The 19,715-nt window shown below is 45.5% G+C and overlaps 1 protein-coding gene and 1 non-coding gene across 3 annotated transcripts in view; both read right to left on the bottom strand.

The window, feature by feature from the left end:
- The window catches only part of GOLM1 (golgi membrane protein 1), a 356,993-nt gene that overhangs the window by 85,966 nt on the left and 251,312 nt on the right, over positions 1-19,715 (bottom strand). For both annotated transcript variants that reach the window (XM_085633090.1, XM_085633091.1), the window contains 2 exons: positions 1,176-1,293; positions 378-543 (listed from right to left, as the gene is read on the bottom strand). In XM_085633090.1, the coding sequence (XP_085489216.1) occupies positions 378-543; positions 1,176-1,293 (284 nt within the window). The remainder of the gene's footprint in view (positions 1-377; positions 544-1,175; positions 1,294-19,715) is intronic.
- LOC146866059 (U6 spliceosomal RNA) lies at positions 18,812-18,918 on the bottom strand. The gene has a single exon (XR_014977504.1). It is a non-coding gene; the product is annotated as a U6 spliceosomal RNA (small nuclear RNA).

Genomic DNA, 19,715 nt, shown 5'->3' with positions numbered 1-19,715 from the left:
AGTATGTTGGGGATATGGGTACCCTGATTGGACATTACAAGTCTGTTCTTTGATTGAATGTTATTTTGTTCTCACTACATTTTCCCAAGTGTTCATGGGAAACGTAGTTTACCTTTAAAATAATGGCTGCTATAAGAATAAAAGTGAAGAAATAAGGCATAATCCTCGCCTCCGAGTCCTTAATAGAATTGAAAATTTCAGTTACGATAGCTAGGGACATTTTTTAGTCTGGATTACAAATTTGATGCTCTTTGAACAGAGTGCTCACTAATTTTGCACATTACAGTGGATCCAATAAAAGCATTTTTTTGTTAATGGTGTTTAAAAAAAGTGTAGTGCATATGCTCATTGATTTTCACGGAAAGCACCAATACTACCTTGATCTTCCTTGTCCAGGTTAGGTCGCACTTCTTTCAGACTGGCTGTTGGCTTGGGCGGGTCAGCTATCACTTCATTTACATTTTTGTTCTTTTCTTCTTGCGCCTCTGCAATTATGTTATTGGACTCCTGTTTCTGAAGCTCTACTTCCTTCGGGATAGCTGGCTAATGGAACAATAATTACAAAACACACCTTAGTCTAATCGGCTTCCCATAATGGTTTTAGTGTTTCAAGTCACTCAATAGTGATCATTCTTTTACACATTACACATATCAAAAGTCATACTAAGAAGCTAGTCCAGTGGTAGGTATGTTCTATACTACAACCACACTGGTTGAGTTCTATACTTTGGCCCTCCCTTCTTACCAATCGTCAAAATCTTCAGCGTTCTCATTTTTTGTTCTACTTTAAATTCGTCTCCCCCAATTAAGCATTCCATATCCTGTACATTTATGCAGAGCAAACTGTCCAATGTCTCAAAATAAATACTACAACAAATAATTTGAAGTTTGAAACAACTCTTCCATTCTTCTCCTGCAAATTTATTTCACTTATGAACTTAAGACGCTGATCACCACTAGCTTAGGTTGCTTTGATAAATAACTAAATTGATTAAACAGTAACTTGCAGGTCCTTCCTCCACTTTGCAGACTGCTGCTCTTCCATTTTTTCTCCTCCATGGGTACAGTTTGATGCCGCATTTGTCCACATTTAGAAATTCCGCCTTTGTCTTCACAAAAAAACGATGCATAAAAAGAAACTTTTTTTATTTTTATTACAATGTGACTAATCTTACCTGTGCATGTTCTTCGACCTTTACGGTGTCAGCCTTTTCGCCCAAGTTCTCATTTATCTTCTTCAAACGCTCTTCGCACTGGTCGCTTATCTCTTTCATCTTGCTGGCGCACTGCTCCCTTAAAGAGATGGGAGGACTAGTTACCATAAGCTTCCTTTACCCCTGGAGAAGCGACTGAACAAACGGATACATTAACAGAGTAAGCTTTGGAAAAGCCAACAGGTCTCGCCTAGGCAAGAGCTATTGGCTTTGGCAATGCGTTTTAGCCATTATGTACACAAGTGTGGCTGCTGTTCAGCATGGCTAAAAGTTAGTGGCGTGGGGTGTGTAGATTGAAGTGGGGGTAGATTATCGTAGAGTGGGGTAGAAAGGAGTGACGTGGATTGGGGTTTAGGTAGACTGGAGTGGGATAGATTGAATTGGGTAGGTTAGGGAGGAGTGGAGTAGATTGGGGTAGATTGGAGTGGGATAGATTGGACTGGTGTAGAATGGAGAAGATTACAGGCCTCGAAAGATCCCCTCGCCAAGGAGAGACAGATTTTATCAGGTCGAGCTAAATTTAGGACCACCTCGCCTGTTCTGGCGAATTGACAAACAGGTGTTCTGTTCAGTCAGAAAGTGAGGTAGTAATAAAAATGCCTTTTTAATCTTATTTTTACCTTGTCACATTTGCACTGTGCTCAGAGACAGAGGTCAGAAGTCAGTTTACACATACTTTCCTTCTGTGAAAGTTTTATCAGTAAAGTTGCAAGGTAGTGGGAGGGTTTTTGCCCATTTCTTGGAAATGTACTGTCTGTGAACGAGAGTATGCTACTATATCATGCATTAGTAGGAATTTGGTCCTCTCTCTGTAAGCATCTATTTGTAGCATGCAGTGCTGCAGATTCACATGCTATGCACACTCCTGCCATCTAGTGTTGGGCCCGAACTATGCCAGTTTTTGTTCTGTTTTCCTATAGGGATTTTTATGGTCGACGTGGTTTGTTGCATCTCCTCCTTGAGGCCTTGCACTGCTCCTTTGTTAGACTATATCCCTACTTCCTATATGGCAAGAGGAACAAATCATCTCAGTTAGCCTTGCTGTTGAACATGCTGTATATGTGTGCATTTGTGTCACCATCCAATACCTGCCGGGCAGGCGGGAGGGTGCATGTGAATTTGGAGAACTACACGCTACGAATAGATGCTTAAAAGGTAAGTAACATATACCATTCGTAGCATATGTTGGCTGCAGATACACATGCTATGCATAGACTGTAAAGCAGTCACCTCTCGTGGTGGCATTAGGCACGAGATGGTGCAGTTATTTGAAATAATGTGCATAGAACTGTTTGACTACTTGAGCCTGTTGTCTGGCTTGCACATCTACACAAAAATGTGTGGGTTTAACCATGTTGCTGCTTTGCAAATGTTAATCGATGGAATATTCCTCAAAAAGGCCAGTGATGCTCCTTTTTTCCTAGTTGACCAAGCTCTAGGCATAGCAGTCAGTGTTCTTTTGCCTTTGCAAATTTGTATACATTTGACTATCCCTCTGGTTATTCCTGATTTTGAGCTAGCATAGCCTTTGCGTGGATTTGAAAACGCTACAAATAGTTGTTGGGTTTCTCTGAAGGATTTTGTTCTCTCCAGATAGTACATAAGAGCACTTTGACATCTAGTGTATGTAACACCCTTTCTGCTACTGTTTCTGGTTTTGGAAAGAAAACAGAGAAGTCCAAAGTTTGATTCAAATGAAAAGCTGAGATGACCTTTGGTAGAAACTTTGGGTTTGTGCATGAACACAATACTTGAAAATAAGGTTCCTCTATAGTGAGTGCATGTATTTCAATGACTCTTCTTAGGGCGGTAATAGCCACAAGGAAAGCAACCTCCCATGTTAGGAACTGTATTTGACATTTGTGTAATGGCTCAAAGGGTGGGCCCATGAGTCTTACTAACACAATGTTTAGATTCCATGTAGAAACTGGTGGGGTACGTGGTGAAATATCCCTTTTTAAACCTTGCATAAAAACCTTTATAACAGGTACACTGAAAAGGAATTATTTTTTTTTTTGTAGGTAAGCTGCAATACCTGCTAAATGTAGGTGTATTGAAGATTACGCTAAAAATGCTTTTACGTTCTCGCAAAGCGCTGCTCCGCCTCCGCGAGAGATTTTGTAAGAGAGGACTTTGAGAAGAGGGCTTTAAGCCCCGTTCCTCATTTCCATTGGCTGGCATCACCGTTTATGCTAAACGGTGGCCTGCCATTGGAAATGAGGGTTTTCTGTTTACGCCCTTTGTCTCCAAGCCGGACTGGCTTGCCTGCTTTGCTGCTGTCACAAAGCAGTTTCTTATCTTTATGGGGCCAAACACATGGCCCCATAAAGATAAGAGATCCCCATGCTCTGGCTGCAGCGCGGTCCTCTTTCACTTTCGGGACCGCGCTGGTGGTGAAATGTCCTGGTTTTTGGCTTTAACATTCTGGTCATCGTAATACTAAAGCACTAGTTGGCCCTGCCTTTGATAACATCTGAGGTTGGTCCCGCTGCAGGGAGGCACTTGGTTGAGGCGAGCTGTGTCCTCATACATGTGGTTTTATCCAGGACAGCTAGTGGGTTGGGGCAGGCTTGGCTCACAGAGCGGTATGGCATCACCTTCCGGGCGGGGTGCCTTAAGATAAATATTTTCGTAGTCAGCGTGCCAAAGAAAGCTGGTGCCTTCTCGCACAGCCCTCTCCGTGCGATAAACATCCGTGGCACCGTGAACGTGGCGGGCACTTGCTCGCTACCAGTGCCGCCTCCCTCCTCGCAACCCTCGCTATTTCCGGCTGCCATTATCTCCCCCCCACACTCGCAGCACATTAACCATTTTGTGCGGTATCTCTTTCATTCCCAGACACACACAAACTCTCACACACACCCCTAAACCGAAGACGCAGTTTCTCAATGTGGTGCTCTCAACTCTCTCCCTGTCTCACACGCATGTCGCCTTGCACCATACTATGCTGCAGTCTCATTCCACGGCCTCTCACACATTATGCCTCGCTGTCACTGTTCCACGCGTCTTCCTGCACATGCGAGGCCTCATTCCTCACACCCTCTTATGTAAACGTTTACACAGCCTTGCATGAAATCGATTTTACACACAACCTCGCCCATATGCCCGATTTCATTGTGTACTCACTGACTGACACATTCCCTTATACGGCCTGCTCGTGCCCGACAGACTCTGACCTTCACCTCCCTTATACTGCCTCACACATACTTGCACACGATTTTCATACATTAGGTTTGTTTATTTTATTTTGCATTTTTACAAGTCGCAATCAGACGCCTTACGGACACGAGAGCGATTATGCAAACATAGGGGCGGCAGTGCAACAAAGACCTCACGTCACAAAGTATTTTGACAGGAGAATGCACTCAGATTCGAGCACAATGGCTTAGCAAAAAGGATACATGGCGGAGGCAGTGTAAACATTAAACCTAAGAGAAGGGAATCCTTGTTTTATTAATCTGTAGGGGTGGCTAGAGGACACAAGGCATGTATAGCCCGCCAAGAGTATTGTGGCAGATTACTTGTCCATCGTGTTTCCACTCACGTTATCATTGGCTCACGTTTCTAGGGGACACATTTCATGCAAGAGAGGAAGAGAAATTGCAAGCCTAACAATGCTTGAAGTTTCTGTATTAAAATTGCACATTAATCTGAAATTTACTTTTTTTCTTTTAAAACTGCGTCTTGCAAATTAAAAAATATATTCAGGATGGATTGGTTTCATAAAATGAGAAACATACAAAGAATAGAAAGCCATGTCGATTTGCTTTCGTTATTTTCATGGAAATTGCAGTCTTTGTATTCTTTTAGACTTGATTTCTAAGAGGCCCAACGAAAACGTCTTTTACAAAATGGCCGTTTCCTTTTACTATCCAGGATCCAATCAATCAATTTGTGTCATGTGTCTCTACGATTCGGCACAGGACACTCTTGCACTTCTCCGCCAGCAGAGCGTTGCCGGTTCGAATCCTGCGTTGGTGAAAGAGCTGGTTTTGAAAGATGGCTGACGACATAGACCAGGTGAGGGGTGCAGCGGCGGAATGTGGGGGAAACTAATGTGGGAGGCCATTCGATAGTATAAAATTAGATTAAAGTCTTTTAGTGTTTAATTTGCTAGCGGAGTAGAGCATGGTGGGCCTTTTTATCCAGTTTACTGTGCTTCTTGTTGGTGGCTGGACATGGAGAGTAGAATGTGAGTTGTGTGTTATTGCAGAGTAACTCTCACTGTGACCACCGTTTTGCCCTTACATTGCATGAGAATAACTTGCAGTCTCCTTATTCAAATTATTATTGGCTGATACCGGGGCACAAGTCAAAAAGCGAGCATTTGCAATGCAATTGGTCTTGCATTTGGTAAAGTTGGAGCTAATGGTGTTGTAAATGACAATGTCTTATACTTATGTTTATGGAGTGGATGTATGTGGTGTGGAGTTGAATTATGTGGGTTTGATTGAAATTATTAGTTGTGGAATTGTGTGGCGTATAATAATGTGGTGTGGAGCGGATTTGTGTAGTGGAATTATGGGACATGTGTGCAGTGGAATTAGGTGGATAGTATTTTGGTATTGAGTACTGGAATAAAGTACAGTGGTATTGAGTGTAATGGAGTGTAAATATGTGGGTTTGTATTTTGTGGTGTGCTATGTAATGAAGTTTAATTACGTGATGTGCTGTTGAATTGTGTGGCATGATGTGGAAGTTTGTGGTGTGCATTAGATTCATGTGTTGTGTAATTTGAATTATGTGGTTTGTTGTCAAATTATGTGGTGGGGAATGGCAATTTTTGGAGCTGAATTCTGTGATGGGGAACTGTGTGGTGTTATTTATTTTAAACGTTTCATATAGCGCTAGCTTGACCCGTGGGAATCAGAGCCCTTTACATACACAAAGGAAAGAAAATTGCATGACATAGCAGGACATAAGGAAGCATAAAGATATACGCAAAACATAATAATTAGGCATACAGTGAAGGGGGGAGAAAAACACAGGTGGTTGAAATATTCAAATGGCCACCTATCCTTAATGGTCAGGTGAGAGAGGAGTCAACTAGGTTAGTTGTGAGTGAAATGATGCTGATGGGCATTGTGTGGTGTGGAGTGTATTTATATGGATTGTTGCTATGTGGCATAGTGGTTTTATGAGGGGTGTATTTATATGGTATTGAGTAGAGTGTAATTAGGTGGCATTGATGAATGTGCGTGTAGGTGTAGAGGCTATCTTGAATGTATTTTATTTTCCTTTAAGAATAGAAGTTAAAGCAAGCATTTGCAATGCAATAGGTCTCGCATTTACACGTGTATGAGCTATTGGCATTGTAAATGACAATGCCTTTTATTTTTGTTTTGGTTTTTAAAACATAGATATAAGGCATTGTCATTTAGAATGCCAATAGCTCAGACCTGCGTAAATGCGAGACTTATTGCACTGCAAATGCTTGTTGTAGATGCGATAAGTAACATATTAGCGGTTATTCTGATGGCGAGGATGAATTAATGTCATTTTAAGCACAGTAGTGAACAGAATGTTTCCATTTAAAAGCATAGCATGCCCTTCTAGTTGGTCTTCTGGCCTCCTTTAAAATATTCATGCATTCAGGATGGAAATATATTTACCCAAACTCTGACTTCAGGGGCCAGATTGCAAGATTGAGTTGTTGAAGATCTGTGCGCCTGAATGCCCCTACTGAGAGAAAGGAGATTTTGGATAGTTGGGTAGCTTCTCGTGAGGTACGAGGGATAGCACAGTTAACATTGTGTACAATGGTTGTTGAGCCCAAGTTGGAGCTATCCGTATCATGGTTAATGAAGTATGTCTGAGTTTCCAGACCACGTAAAAAATTAGTGGAAGAGATGGAAAAGCGTAAGCAAAGATACCGGACCAGTTCATCCATAGTGCATTCCCTTTGGATTGAGGGTGAGTGTCTGGATGCAAAGTTTTGGCCGTTCACGTTCCTAGCGGTGGCTAAGCGATCTATTGTTGACGTTTCCCACCGTAGGAAGTATTGATGTAGTAATGGAGTGTGAATTACCCCACTCGTTAACTCGATGTTGCATCCTGCTTCCACAGGCTGCTAGGGCAAATGTGACATTCACTACTGCTGATTGGCTGAAAGATATGTAGTACTTTGATATGACCAGTGAACTCTTTGCCTCCCTTGAGCCTCCCACTTCCAGGCCTAGGGACATCTGGGCTCTTCTCCGAATAGATCTCCTGTCTCTGGAAGCTAACGTCTCTTATGATGCTACGGATTGATTCACCGGCTCCCTGGCTATCCTGGCTGAAGAGGGGTGAAACCCCGAAACCGGTCCTAGGATGCTTGTTTCCGGTCCAGGAAGGACCTGGCTTGGCAGTTCGGGCTGGACTGTTCCCATGAGGTACAGGGTCAAGACTGATTTGTATATGGCCAGGTCTAAACTGGGGTGGCATGGTGAGCAAAAGAATGAAGGATTTAACCCAGATCTCTTGACTGGGGGTGAATGTTTTGATTTGTTATGCATTCCGTCCATCAATTGTGTGTCTTTAGCATTGTTTGTTTACTCATGAAAACTTTATAAAAATATATTTTTTTTAAATCTGCTAGGGAGTTCTCCTCCCCTGGAATGTATTGTGCCAGAAGGGGAATTTTGTGATTTGATTGTCCATTTCCAGATGTTCCACGCTGGCTGTGATAGTTGTATGGAATGGGTTCCTCCTTGTTTCTGAATATCAATAATTCAGGGAATTGTAAGCACGCTACTCACCCGTGAGGGTCTCAAGGCGCTACGGGGAGGGGGCGCAGATCTGTTTAGCCAAAGAGCCAGGTCTTCCTGAAGGTGTTCAGGGAGGGGGCTTGTCTGATCCCTGCCGGTAGATCGTTCCAGGTCTTGGCTGCAATGTGAGAGAAGGATCTTCCGCCTGCTCTGGCTCTGTGGATGCGCGGGGTTTCGGCCAGTGCGAGGTTGGAAGATAGGCGGTTTCTTTTGGGTATGTGGAAGTTGATTGTCGTTGAGGTATCTGGACCCGTTGATGTGTAGGCATTTGTAAGTGTGAGTGAGGATTTGAAAGTGACTCTTTTCTCCACGGGGAGCCAGTGGAGTCTTTGATGGTGTTGACTGATGTGTTTGTGTCGGGGGATACTGAGGACGAGTCTGGCGGTGGTGTTCTGTATTGTCTGGAGTTTGCGGAGTAGGGACTTGTTGATGCCGGCGTAGAGTGCGTTTCCATAGTCCAGGCTGCTGGTGATGAGTGTGTGGGTAACTGTCTTCCTTGACTCAGGGGGGGGGATCCACTTGACGGTCTTGCGAAGGATGTTGAAGCAGCTGGAGGTGACGGCGTTGACCTGTCGGTTCATGGTTAGTCGAGTACGATGCTGAGGTTCGTGGCATGGTCTGAGGGGGTAGGTGGGCTTCCAAGGGCTGTCGGCCACCAGGTGCTGTCCCCTGCAGAAAGGGTGGTACCGAGGACGAGGACTTCTGTCTTCAGCGTTGAGCTTCAGGCAGCTGTTGGTCATCCAGACTGCGAAGGTCTTGTATTCCTTTCTGGAAATTGAGTTTGGCAGTGGTGGGGTCTTTGGTGAGGGAGTGGATGAGCTGGGTGTCGTCAACGTAGGATACGATGTGGAGGCATTGTTGTTGGACGATGGCTGTGAGGGGGACCATGTAGATGTTGAAGAGGGAGGGGCTCAGGGAGGAACCCTGTGGGACTCCGCAGGTGATTTTCATGGGGTCGGAGAGGAAGGGTGGGAGTCTGATCCTTTGGCTTCTTCCAGTGAGGAATGATCAGATCCAGTCCAGGGCTGTTCCTTGTATGCCTGCATCGAGTAGTCTGGCGACTGGTGTGCGGTGGGAGACTGTCAAAGGCCGCTGATAGGTCGAGTAGGATGAGAGCTGTGCAGTGGCCTTGCACAGGAGGGCGCGGATGTCATCTGTGGCGGCGAGTAGAGCGGTCTCTGTGCTGTGGTTGCTTCGTAATCCGGATTGGGACGGGTTGAGGACGGCGTTCTCTTCAATGAATCGTGTCAGTTTCCTGTTGACTACTTTCTCTGCAACTTTGGCTGCTAAGGGGAGGAGCGAGATGGCCCGATAGTTCGAGGTCAGTGGGGTCAGCTGTGGGCTTCTTGAGCAGAGGTCTGACTTCTGCGCGCTTCCAGTCGTCTGGGAAGGTGCCTGTTTTGAAGGTGGTGTTGATGGTGCGTTGTAGTTCGGGTGCAATGGCAGCCGCAGCTCTGTGGTAGATGTGAGGGGGCAGGGGTCAGTGGGGGCCCCCCGAGTGGATGCTTTTCATGGTCGAGGCCGTGATTGGTGTCCAGTTGGGGATGGTGGGCTGGCTGGTGTTTCTGGGGGGCGGGGGCCATCTGTGGCGCCTGGTGGATGGTCGATGAGGTTGTCAGAGAGGTTTTTGATCTTGAGGTGGAAATAGGTTCCCAGCTTCTCGCAGAGGTCTTGGGATGGGGGGATGTCTGGCTTCGTTGCGTGGGTTGGTGAAATCTTGAATGACACTGAAAAGTTCCTTGGAGTTGGCCAGGATTTTATAGTGGATGAAGTTCCTCTTGGTGGCTCTGATCTGGTTGTGGTAGTCCGTCATGGCGTCCTTGTAGGTGGTTTGGTTTTCGGTTGTCTTGGGGTTTCTCCAGTTCTTCTCCAGGCGTCTGCAGGTGCGTCTGGCTTCTTGGAGAGCGGTGATGAACCAGGCGGCTTTCCTGGGGCGTTGTCTGCCGGGGTTGCGTAGCGGGCGAACTCGTCTGCGCAGTTGGAGATCCAAGTGTGGAGTTCTCTGGCTGCGTCGTTTGCGTCAGGTGCCCAGGTGTGGTGGTCTCAGGTGAGAGTGGAGTCAAGTTGCTCATCGGTAACCTTGCACCAGTTCCTTCGTGGTGGGCGTAGGGCTGGTTTGGGTGCCTTGGGCTTGTTGATGGCGAAGTGTATGTAGTGGTGGTCGGTCTATGGCAGCTGCGTTGTGTGGCTGAATTGGATGCGGTTTCCTGCCGCGAAAATGGGGTCTAGGGTATGTCCTGCTCTGTGGGTCGGTGTGTCGACAAGTTGTTTAAGTCCGATGCTGGCGAGGTTGTCACGAAGTATAGTGGAGTTGGGGTCGCTGGGGTTGTCGAGGTGGAAGTTCAGGTCTCCAATGAGTATGTAGTTTGTTGAGGCGATGGCGTGGGGTGCTATGAAGTTGGTGATGGTGGTGGCAAAGGGTGTTTGTGGGCCGGGGGTCTGTAGAAGAGGGTTCCTCGGAGTGTGGCTTAAGTGGTGGTCTGGGTCTAGAAGTGCAGGTGTTCGGCGGAGGGGAAGGTTTCGCTGGAGTTGGTGAGGCGGAGGGTACCCTTGTGGGTGATGGTCTTTCCTCTGGATCATGTATCCGTCTGGGATGGCAGTGCTGATGTCGGGGGCGGAGGATGCGTTGGTCCAGGTCTCTGTGAATAAGGCGATGTCGGGCGATAAGAGAGTCGAGTAGGTTCCAGATTTCCATGGCGTGTTTGTGTACGGAGCGTACGTTGAGGAGGATGCATTTTAGGGTGTCGCTGGTGCTGGTGGTGAGGGTCTGGCAGCAGTGGAGGCAGGAGAACCAGCCATGGGTCATGTTCGGTGAGGCCTGTTGACATTCTCCAAGTCTGCCAGGGTTGAGTGCGAGGAGGGTGGTGGTGTCGTAGCAATGGATTGTGGGAGGTCCAGGGTTCCTGGCGCTGGCTGCGGTCGGGCGCAGATGGGCGTGCCTTTGGGGAGTCCTTTGCGCGCCTGCTGCGCTCATCCGTTGCGTGATCACGCAGCGGCCACCATTAAGTAGGGGAGGTGGGAGGGAGGAGAGGCTGGGAGGCAGGAGCGGGGGAATTCTGGTGGGGAATTTCAGGAGGTGTGGGGGGCCCAGGGGCAGCAGCAGCGTAAGGAACAGGCAGGCACGAGAAAATAAAAAAAAACAGTGGTGGAATTAGAGCAAGACACAGATGGGCACAATAACAGTGGCACAACAATTAAAGAACAAAGAAAATGGCTGAGAAAGGTTACGGTGGTTGCAGGCAGTCTGGTTCCAGTTGGAGCAGGCAGAGGAGCGGACAGCAGCCTCGAACATCCCAAGAAGGTCGGGCCTGGAGGCAAGAGACGGCACAGCACAGCTGCGTGGAGAGAGTGGACCTAGACCGAGGGTCAAATTGTCTATTCGTTAAAGAACATTGTTCCCCGTTATGTTGGGTAGGAATGCTTTGAGAGCCATATGGATGGCTAACTGTTCTAACATGTTGATGTGTAACGTTTGAGGTTCAGGGACATTGGTCCACACAACAGCAATGTCCCACCATTCCATGAGTGATGCATTGTTACATGGGGGATTAGGTCCTTGAAGGCTCTCCTTTCTAGTGTGTTCTAGGTGTTCCACCATTGTAGGACCTGATGGACTGTGCTTAAAACCAACACAAGATCTTTGATGTTGCCCCTGCTTGTGACCATTGTAGTGCCAAGCACTCAAGTAGGGGTTTCATATGTAGTCTTGCTTGAGGAACTATTGATATGCAAGAAGCCATCATACCGAGAAGTCGCATCACTGTTTTGATTGGCGACGATATGGTTGAAACAGAACCAGTTGGTTATGGAGATTGAGAACCCTCTGTGGATTGGGGTATACTGTCCCAGAGATTGAATTTAGTATGGCGCCGAGATAAGGTGGTATTTGGAGCGGTAGAAGATAGGATTTTGTAGCATTGATTGTGAACCTCAGTTTGTGTAACAGTTTCTTAAAAACCTTTATTTGTTTTACATCTCTTTTTTTTTTTTTTTAATATTTTTATTGTATTTTCATAAGTACACAAACAAACAATACAGTCATGGCTTTCAGTCTAAGATACAATTAAACTAGTTATTGCTTCTCATATGCAAAAACATATTCAATAACATTAAGAAAAAGTAACGTGGCTAATTAATCCATTTCTCCACCGGAGCCCATATCTTAGAAGCAAGCTCCCGCCTCTGCCTACCCTTTATTGAATAGACTGAAGATTCAAGTTTATGGATAGCAAGCAGTCTAGTTCTCCAGTTAATAAATGTCGGGGCTTCAGGAGAAAGCCATTGTGAAGTTATACATAAACGGATCATGGACATAGCAATGACCAAAAACGCAGACGTATACCATGAATTGCCCAAAGATACTACCCCATCATAGCCCATTATCACCATCTCAGGTGTCAAGGTACATTGAATCTTTAACATAAAATTAATAAAGCGTTCTATATCTGATATGAATTCAATCAATTTAGGACAGGAAAAAAACATATGGCTTGCGTTTGCTGCGTATAACCCACACCTTGAGCAATGGTTCCCTTTACTACTACCCCATTTTCCAATTCTTGCAGGTGTATAATAAAGATCGAACATTGACATATAACTTTGAGTCCGAAGACTACCAGAGACCAAAACTTTACTTGCGAACTCCAAAGCCGGGTTTAAATCCATACCCGTCTTCCCTAATTTATCTGCCCACCTTGACCCTTGTGCACATAGATCATCCGGTAGGCTAGATAGTAAATGCGGATATATCATACCTATTTTGGCTTTCTTCCGAATGAGTTCAAAAATCTCTATTTTATCGAATAGTAATGGATTTCCTACAAGCTGTGCAAACAACACACTTCTAACCTGAAGGTATTTAAAAAAATCATGAGGATAGAGCTGATATTTATCCTTCAAGCCTGAAAAAGATAGCAGTTGCCCATCCCCCACCAAATCTCCAATAACCTGAACTCCTTGTACTTGCCATCTAGACATTACCAGATCTTGGCAAATAGAGGGTGAAAAAAGTCGGGATGCTTTAAAAGGAGTATATACGTTAAACTGGTGAATGGACAATTTCCGCCGAATTCGCTGCCAGATTAGGAACATGGCATTAATTACCTTGAATCTAGTTTTTTTAAAGTAACTCTGTTCTAGAATTTTAACCAGAATACCCTCAGCCGCAGTGCCTAAACCAATCTCAAAAATAGTAGGATAATTACATAGCGAAACTTTGAATCTATTACCTAGAAGCGGCACTCCCAAAGTCTGTACTATTGCAGACCAATAATACAGCACCAGATTAGGTACTGCCCAACCGCCTCGATTCAAAGGAAGGCACATCCACTTGGCAGCCCTGCGAGAGCGCTTATACCCCCACAGAAACCTATAGCAGATCCTATCTGCCTTAGCCAAACTGCTTTGAGATATTACTAAAGGAATTGTCCTAAAGAGATATAAGAACTTTGGCAATATAAGCATTTTAAGAACACTACATCGGCCGTAAAGAGACCAATGTAAATGATCCAATCGTTCAAGTTTAGTATTTACTGTGTCTATAACCGGAAGAATATTTAAATCCGGAATAGCGTCGACTGCCGCTGAAATTCTTACCCCAAGATACGTTGCTTCCCTAACTATTAAAGGCCCAGAGTATGACATATCTGTCGTTTGAACAACCTGGGTCTTAGCCACATTTAACTTATACCCAGACACTGAGCCAAATTGTGCTGCAGACACGTTAAGTACCTGAAGTGCAGAAAAGACATCCGACGTTAACACAACAATGTCATCTGCATAGGCAAGGGCTCGATACTCTGTGGTGCCAACTCTTATAGGTACTATACTCCTATCCCCTTCAATTTTACTTAGAAACGGATCAATATATAGGGCGAACAATAAGGGGGAACACGGACACCCCTGTCGAGTGCCCCTACTAATATTAAAATAATCGGTTATCTGGCCCGAAATACGAAGTGCTGCCTCTGGAGAGATATACAGTGCCTGAACAGCGTGGATAAATTCAGTACTAAAGCCCTTCCACCTGAGCACGGCCCACAAGAACCCCCAGGAGACCCTGTCGAACGCTTTCTCAGCGTCCAACAGGATCACCCCGAGGGGAGAAGCCATGGCCTGTGCCCAATCCAATAGTGCAATGACACGCCGAACATGGTCTGCAGTGTCACGGCCAGGGATAAATCCATGTTGGCGCAGGGATACTAATGGGACTATTACCTCGACTAGTCTAGTGGCTAATATTTTCGAAAATATTTTGGAATCGCTGTTAATAAGAGAAATTGGCCGAAAAGATGATGGGCACAACTCTGGCTTACCTTTTGTTTTTTAAACAAGACAATCGTAGTCTGCCGCCATGAGTCAGGGACCATTCCTTTCTGAGCAGCCCTAAAAACAGCAAGGAGATCTTGCCGAATCTCTGTTAAAAAAAACGTATAGAACTCGAGAGGCACAGCGTCTGGGCCTGTAGCCTTGCCATTGGCCAATGCTTTGACCGCTAGTACCACCTCCTCCCATGAGATAGGGGCAGATAATAATTTGTTCTGTTCAGGTGATATCTTAGAAGTATTTTGGCTCGATAAAAAGTCCCCAATCTCTGATTCTACCTGGCTGCTCTCAATGTCCTTAGTATAAAGCTCTGCATAGAATTTTAAAAATACTCCATTTACTCCTTCTGGAGTATCCTTAACCATACCATTTTCATCCTGTATTCGCGTGACACGACTCTGTACGCTTTTCTGATGGAGCCTCTTCGCTAAAACCCTTCCCGAATTGGTACGATATTGTAAATACTTAGCAGCTAAGTCTACGCCGAAAGACTCCAAAAATTTAGATTTTAATATAGCTACAACTTGCTGGGCGTGTTCTACATCACAGGCATTTTTAATTTTAGAGGCTAGTTCTAATTCTGCTAATCTAAGCTCCTCCATACGACAATTCAATTGCTCTTGCTCTTGCTTCCACCGAAATGAAGAGAAACTTTTAGTCTCTCCGCGAACTGCAGCCTTTAAAGCGTCCCATACCACCTGATCAGAGGCTGTACCTCTATTAATGTCAAGAAACTCTATTAACCATTTTCTTATATGTACCTTGTAGGCCTCATCAAACAGAAGCTTCCTTTCGAAAGTCCACTGCCTGGGGGGCTTCCTAATTAGAGGCCAGGAGCACTCAACAATTAATGCATTATGATCAGATAAAGTCCTAGAAGAGACATAGATGGAGGATGCTTCGGCAAGCAGCTCTGATACGAGAAAATAGTCAAGCCTGACCAATTTATTATGTGGGGCAGAGTAATATGTATACCCATCATCCAATTTATTATGTCGGTTCCATAGATCTGCCAACCCATGTTCTTGTACTAAGGCCTGGAGTGCTTTAAACACCTTGGGCTTCCTACCACTATAGTTGCTATCAACTGCCAAGTTAAAGTCACTAAGTAAATTGATATTCAAATCCCCACAGAATAACAGTGGATAGGGCCAGGCAGCTAATTCTACATTTAGGAATTTAAACACATCGGGGTCGTCGCTATTAGACCCGTAAACCGTACAGATGGTTAATCTTTGCCCAACCTAAATCTCAGCTATAATCCATCTGCCGAATTTATCCTCACGAATTTTCCTACAGACCCCTGTCCCACGCTTCATAAGAATAGCCACTCCTCTAATCATAGAGGTCTGTTTGGAGCATACAATTAAATCATACCCTGGCAGCTTCAAACAATCGCGCCTCCCCCAGGGTATATGTGTTTCCTGTAAGCATAATAAGTCAACATGCATAGCGTGAACCATCTTAGAAAATAACGCTCGTTTCTTAGGATCGTTAAGACCGCATATATTCCATGAGCAACAAATAAGTTTATCCTGCCCCATGAGATCTAAGGTATCGTTTCCACCTAGACTGCACTTTCTCCAAATTTACAGACAAAGTAGCCAAAATAACAACTATACAAAAGCATATATCAGAAACTGAAGCCATCACTGTAACATCTTTCCAAAACCTAAGTACCCATAACCCCCCTCGAACCCCCCTCCCAATCCCAGCCTCCCCGAGATAACCCTCCCCCTTCACCCACCCACCCCTAACAATACCCATATGTGGCAACTGGACCTAAGTCCAAAAGATGAGAGCTGGCTAAGCATTCCCCCCTGGCCTCCCGCACCCTCCAATAATAAATAAAACATCAAAGCAAGAGACAGTCATCCTTAAATAGTTTCCGTATCCCAAGAGATAAACAAATAATTAAATAGATACTATACTGCTTTCACTATTTTATTTCTTGAGGAAAACCATGAATATAACCCGAGGTGAATCACACCCCAATCAGACCCCAGTATCTCTTAAAACTATTTAAACCGACCCCTTGCCCAAAGAGAGAAAAAAATAAATAAATGGGGAAGGCACCGGAATGAGCCTTAACTATATGGTGCACAGATAATCCTTAGCCTGAATTTCAGACAAAAAAAAATCTAGTCTGCCCCTGAAAAATAATTTTCAATTTAGACGGGAAAAGCAAAAAAGCCTGTGCACCCTTCGCTTGGAAGGGGGAAATCAACTGTCGGAGCTGCCACCTCCGCTCTACTGTGGCAGGACAAAAGTCTGGCCGTACAAAAAAAAAAAAAATCGCAATCTTTCCCCCTTCTCTTTCTATCGGGCCTCGCTAAATCGTAAATCTTTTCCCTTGCTAAACAATTATTGAGGCATATCAATATTGCCCGAGGTCTGTCCCCAGAAACTCCAGGCTTTTGCCGCTGCTTTATCGGAGAACGGTGAGCACGCAATACCTCCAGCTGCCAATCCCACTCCTTTACTTCTGGGAATGCCTCAGAGAACAATTCGACAACAAATTGCCTAGTATCTCCGCCTTCCAAGCCCTCAGGTATCCCAAGGATCCTGAGGTTATTTCTTCGGGCTCGATTTTCTAAATCGGTTAATTTCCAAAGAATGTCATCCTTCTGAGCACCGATCAAATCCGTTAGGCTCTTCTGCGCAACTAAGGCATCCTCGAGATTCGAAATCCTTTCCTCGGCCGCTCCGATTCGAGTAGCAATGTCAGTACAGGTTTTGGCAACTCGGCGAATGGAATTCTGTACTCTTCGACAGGCCCCCCTGTGCTCGAATATTCTCCTGCCTAGCCTCCTCCCGATGCACCATCATCGTCTGATAAATCAATGCTAGCGTGATTTCCCCCATCTGCAGATCAGACTGATTGGAGGAGCCAGGTACTATACTACTGCCTGGGCCATTCTGGGTAAGAAAGCTATTACTAGGCGGCGGTACAATAGCTTCAGGGGCCCGAGAACCTGGCCCTTTACTTTTACGCACCGTCCCCAAGTGGCAGGACATTAACTCCTCATTAAGGACTTCGTTCGATCGCCAATCACCAACTTCGCTGCCATCATCAGTCCACTCCGGATCGTGCTCATCCTCTTCATCACCCAGAGAAGAGCCTGTGTGCTCCGACAAAGAAAAAAATTTGTCTCCCTCAGACTCCTTACAAAGTTCGTTACCGAGCACACTAGCAGTTGGGGAGTTAACTGCCTTTGAGGTCGAGATATCGACAGTAGGGAGGGAGAGCTCAGAGCTTGCAAGGTTCTTAGTACTCTGGACTACATCCCCCATAGTTCCATTCACTATCGTGTTTAACCCTGATGACACATGACCATTTCCTATAGTTACTTTATTTATAATCTTATCTTCTGGCCACTATTGCTCCGCTGCTGAATCTTCTAGCCCAATAGAAGTATTGTCTGCCAAAAGAGAACCAGATGTAATTAGGGATAGGTGCTTCCCTGCGAGAAGCGGTTCAGCTCCCCCGGTTCCCCCGGCTGCCTCTGCTGTTCCATGCTCAGAGGGAGGCTTGATCTTTAAGGCAGCACTCTTAAAGAGACCCGGGACTGTATGCTTGCCCTTACCGGCTCCTTTAACATAAACACCATTGCGGATTGTACCTCCCTCCTTTGCAGGTCCTCTGCCCCCCCCCGCCGCACTCGATGGGTCTCCCGCACCAATCGGGATTGCAGGATTGTCGGTGGAGTCAGAGGCAGTACTCGCTGCAGATCGCGCCCTCGCTGCAGCCGCGGCCGTCTTTGCCTTCGGGGCCATGTTTCCGAGCCAATATCCCCTGAGAGCAGGCACACTGATGCCGCGAACGGAGCAACGAGATGCCGGCAGACACAGAACAGCAGAGCGCTGGAAAGCACAACGCGATCCAAATTCCGGCGTGCGACGTAGAATCAGCCTTAACATGCCACTGCTCGGTCTCTGAAGATATAAGGTAGGGGACAGTCTCAGTTCATCGAAAGCATACTAGGAAGGTGGTAGAGGCCAGTGGAGAAGCGCCAGCTCACACGGCCTGGGATACGGCCGCCATCTTGCCATCATCTCAGTTCATCGAAAGCATACTAGGAAGGTGGTAGAGGCCAGTGGAGAAGCGCCAGCTCACACGGCCTGGGATACGGCCGCCATCTTGCCATCTCTTAATGTTAAATTTACAGTACAACAGTGTTTCCCACCTTTTCCAATGATGGCAGCAGCTAAATACTCGCAACATTTGATACCATGTTGAGCGACAGTGCGTTCATTTGTCACAGTGGGTAACATGCAGTGCAGTGTTTAATCAATTACACAATATTGAATCCAGTCTGACACATTTACCCACTTTTTACAGATGTTCTCCCCGGCCTCTGTTGTCCTGTGCATTCATGATCCCCCTCCTCCCTTTGAGTCTATGGCCACTATATTTACTGGGTGCTCTCCTTCCCGGCCCCACCTTTCAAATAGTCTCTCAGAGGTTGCCAGATGTCTCTGGGTTTTGAGGTGGCGAGTTGCAGTTTAGCATATAGTTTGCTAAAAAATATGGAACGCTTCACATATTAGCGTGTCAGCCTTGTGCAGGGGCCATGCTAATCTTCTCTGTATCGTTCCAATTTTAGTATATGTGCTGCCGAAGCGAGCACGTGTGTGTAATAGGTTGAACGTATTTTTAGTGTCTTTTAGGCATTTGCATTTGGGGAGACTCTTGATCAGCCAATTGTCTAGATAGGGAAATACATGTATGTTTTCCCTTCTGAACTTTACTGCTACTTCTGCTAAGCATTTTGTGAATACTCTTGGTGCTGTTACCCTGAATGGCAGTACTTTGAATTGATAACGACGTTCACTTACCAGAAACCAGAGGTACTTGCGAAGTGCTGGGTGGATTGGGATGTGAAAGTGTGCGTCATTCAGATCCTAAGCACTCATGAAGTCGCCTTATATGAGCAATGGTATTACGTCTTGAAGCGTTACCATGTGTAAGAGTTCCGATAGTATGTATTGATTTAGTGAATGCAAGTCTAGTATGGGACGTAGTGACCCATCCTTTTTTGGTATAAGAAAGTAAAGAGAATATACTCCTCTGTTGCAATGTTTGAATGGAAAAGGCTATAAGGCCCCCTTTTGTAGCAATGCTTTTACTTCTTACTTTAGCAGATGTAGCTGCTGTGGATTTAGTATGTGCCTTTGTGGTGGGATATTTAGCGGTTGTTGTGTTAATTCTAGGCAGTATCCCTGCCTGACGATTTATGGTACCCATCGGTCCTATTTTATGTCTGCACACAACTGATGGAATTGTTGCAGCCTTCCCCCTGCAGGTGTTTTGTGATCAGGGGGGAGTGTTGGGAAGTCATTGTTTGGGTGTAGAGGCTCCTCTTGTTGGTAAACCTCTTCTTCTATTTTGGTAGCCTCCTCTATAGTACCCAGTTTGTTGGTGGCA

This window comes from Triturus cristatus, chromosome 2_1 (genome assembly GCF_964204655.1).
Source record: "Triturus cristatus chromosome 2_1, aTriCri1.1, whole genome shotgun sequence".
In the NCBI taxonomy this organism is placed as follows: domain Eukaryota; kingdom Metazoa; phylum Chordata; class Amphibia; order Caudata; family Salamandridae; genus Triturus; species Triturus cristatus.
The sequence above is the reverse complement of the archived record's forward strand: the minus strand, read 5'-3'. Positions and strand labels throughout refer to the sequence as shown.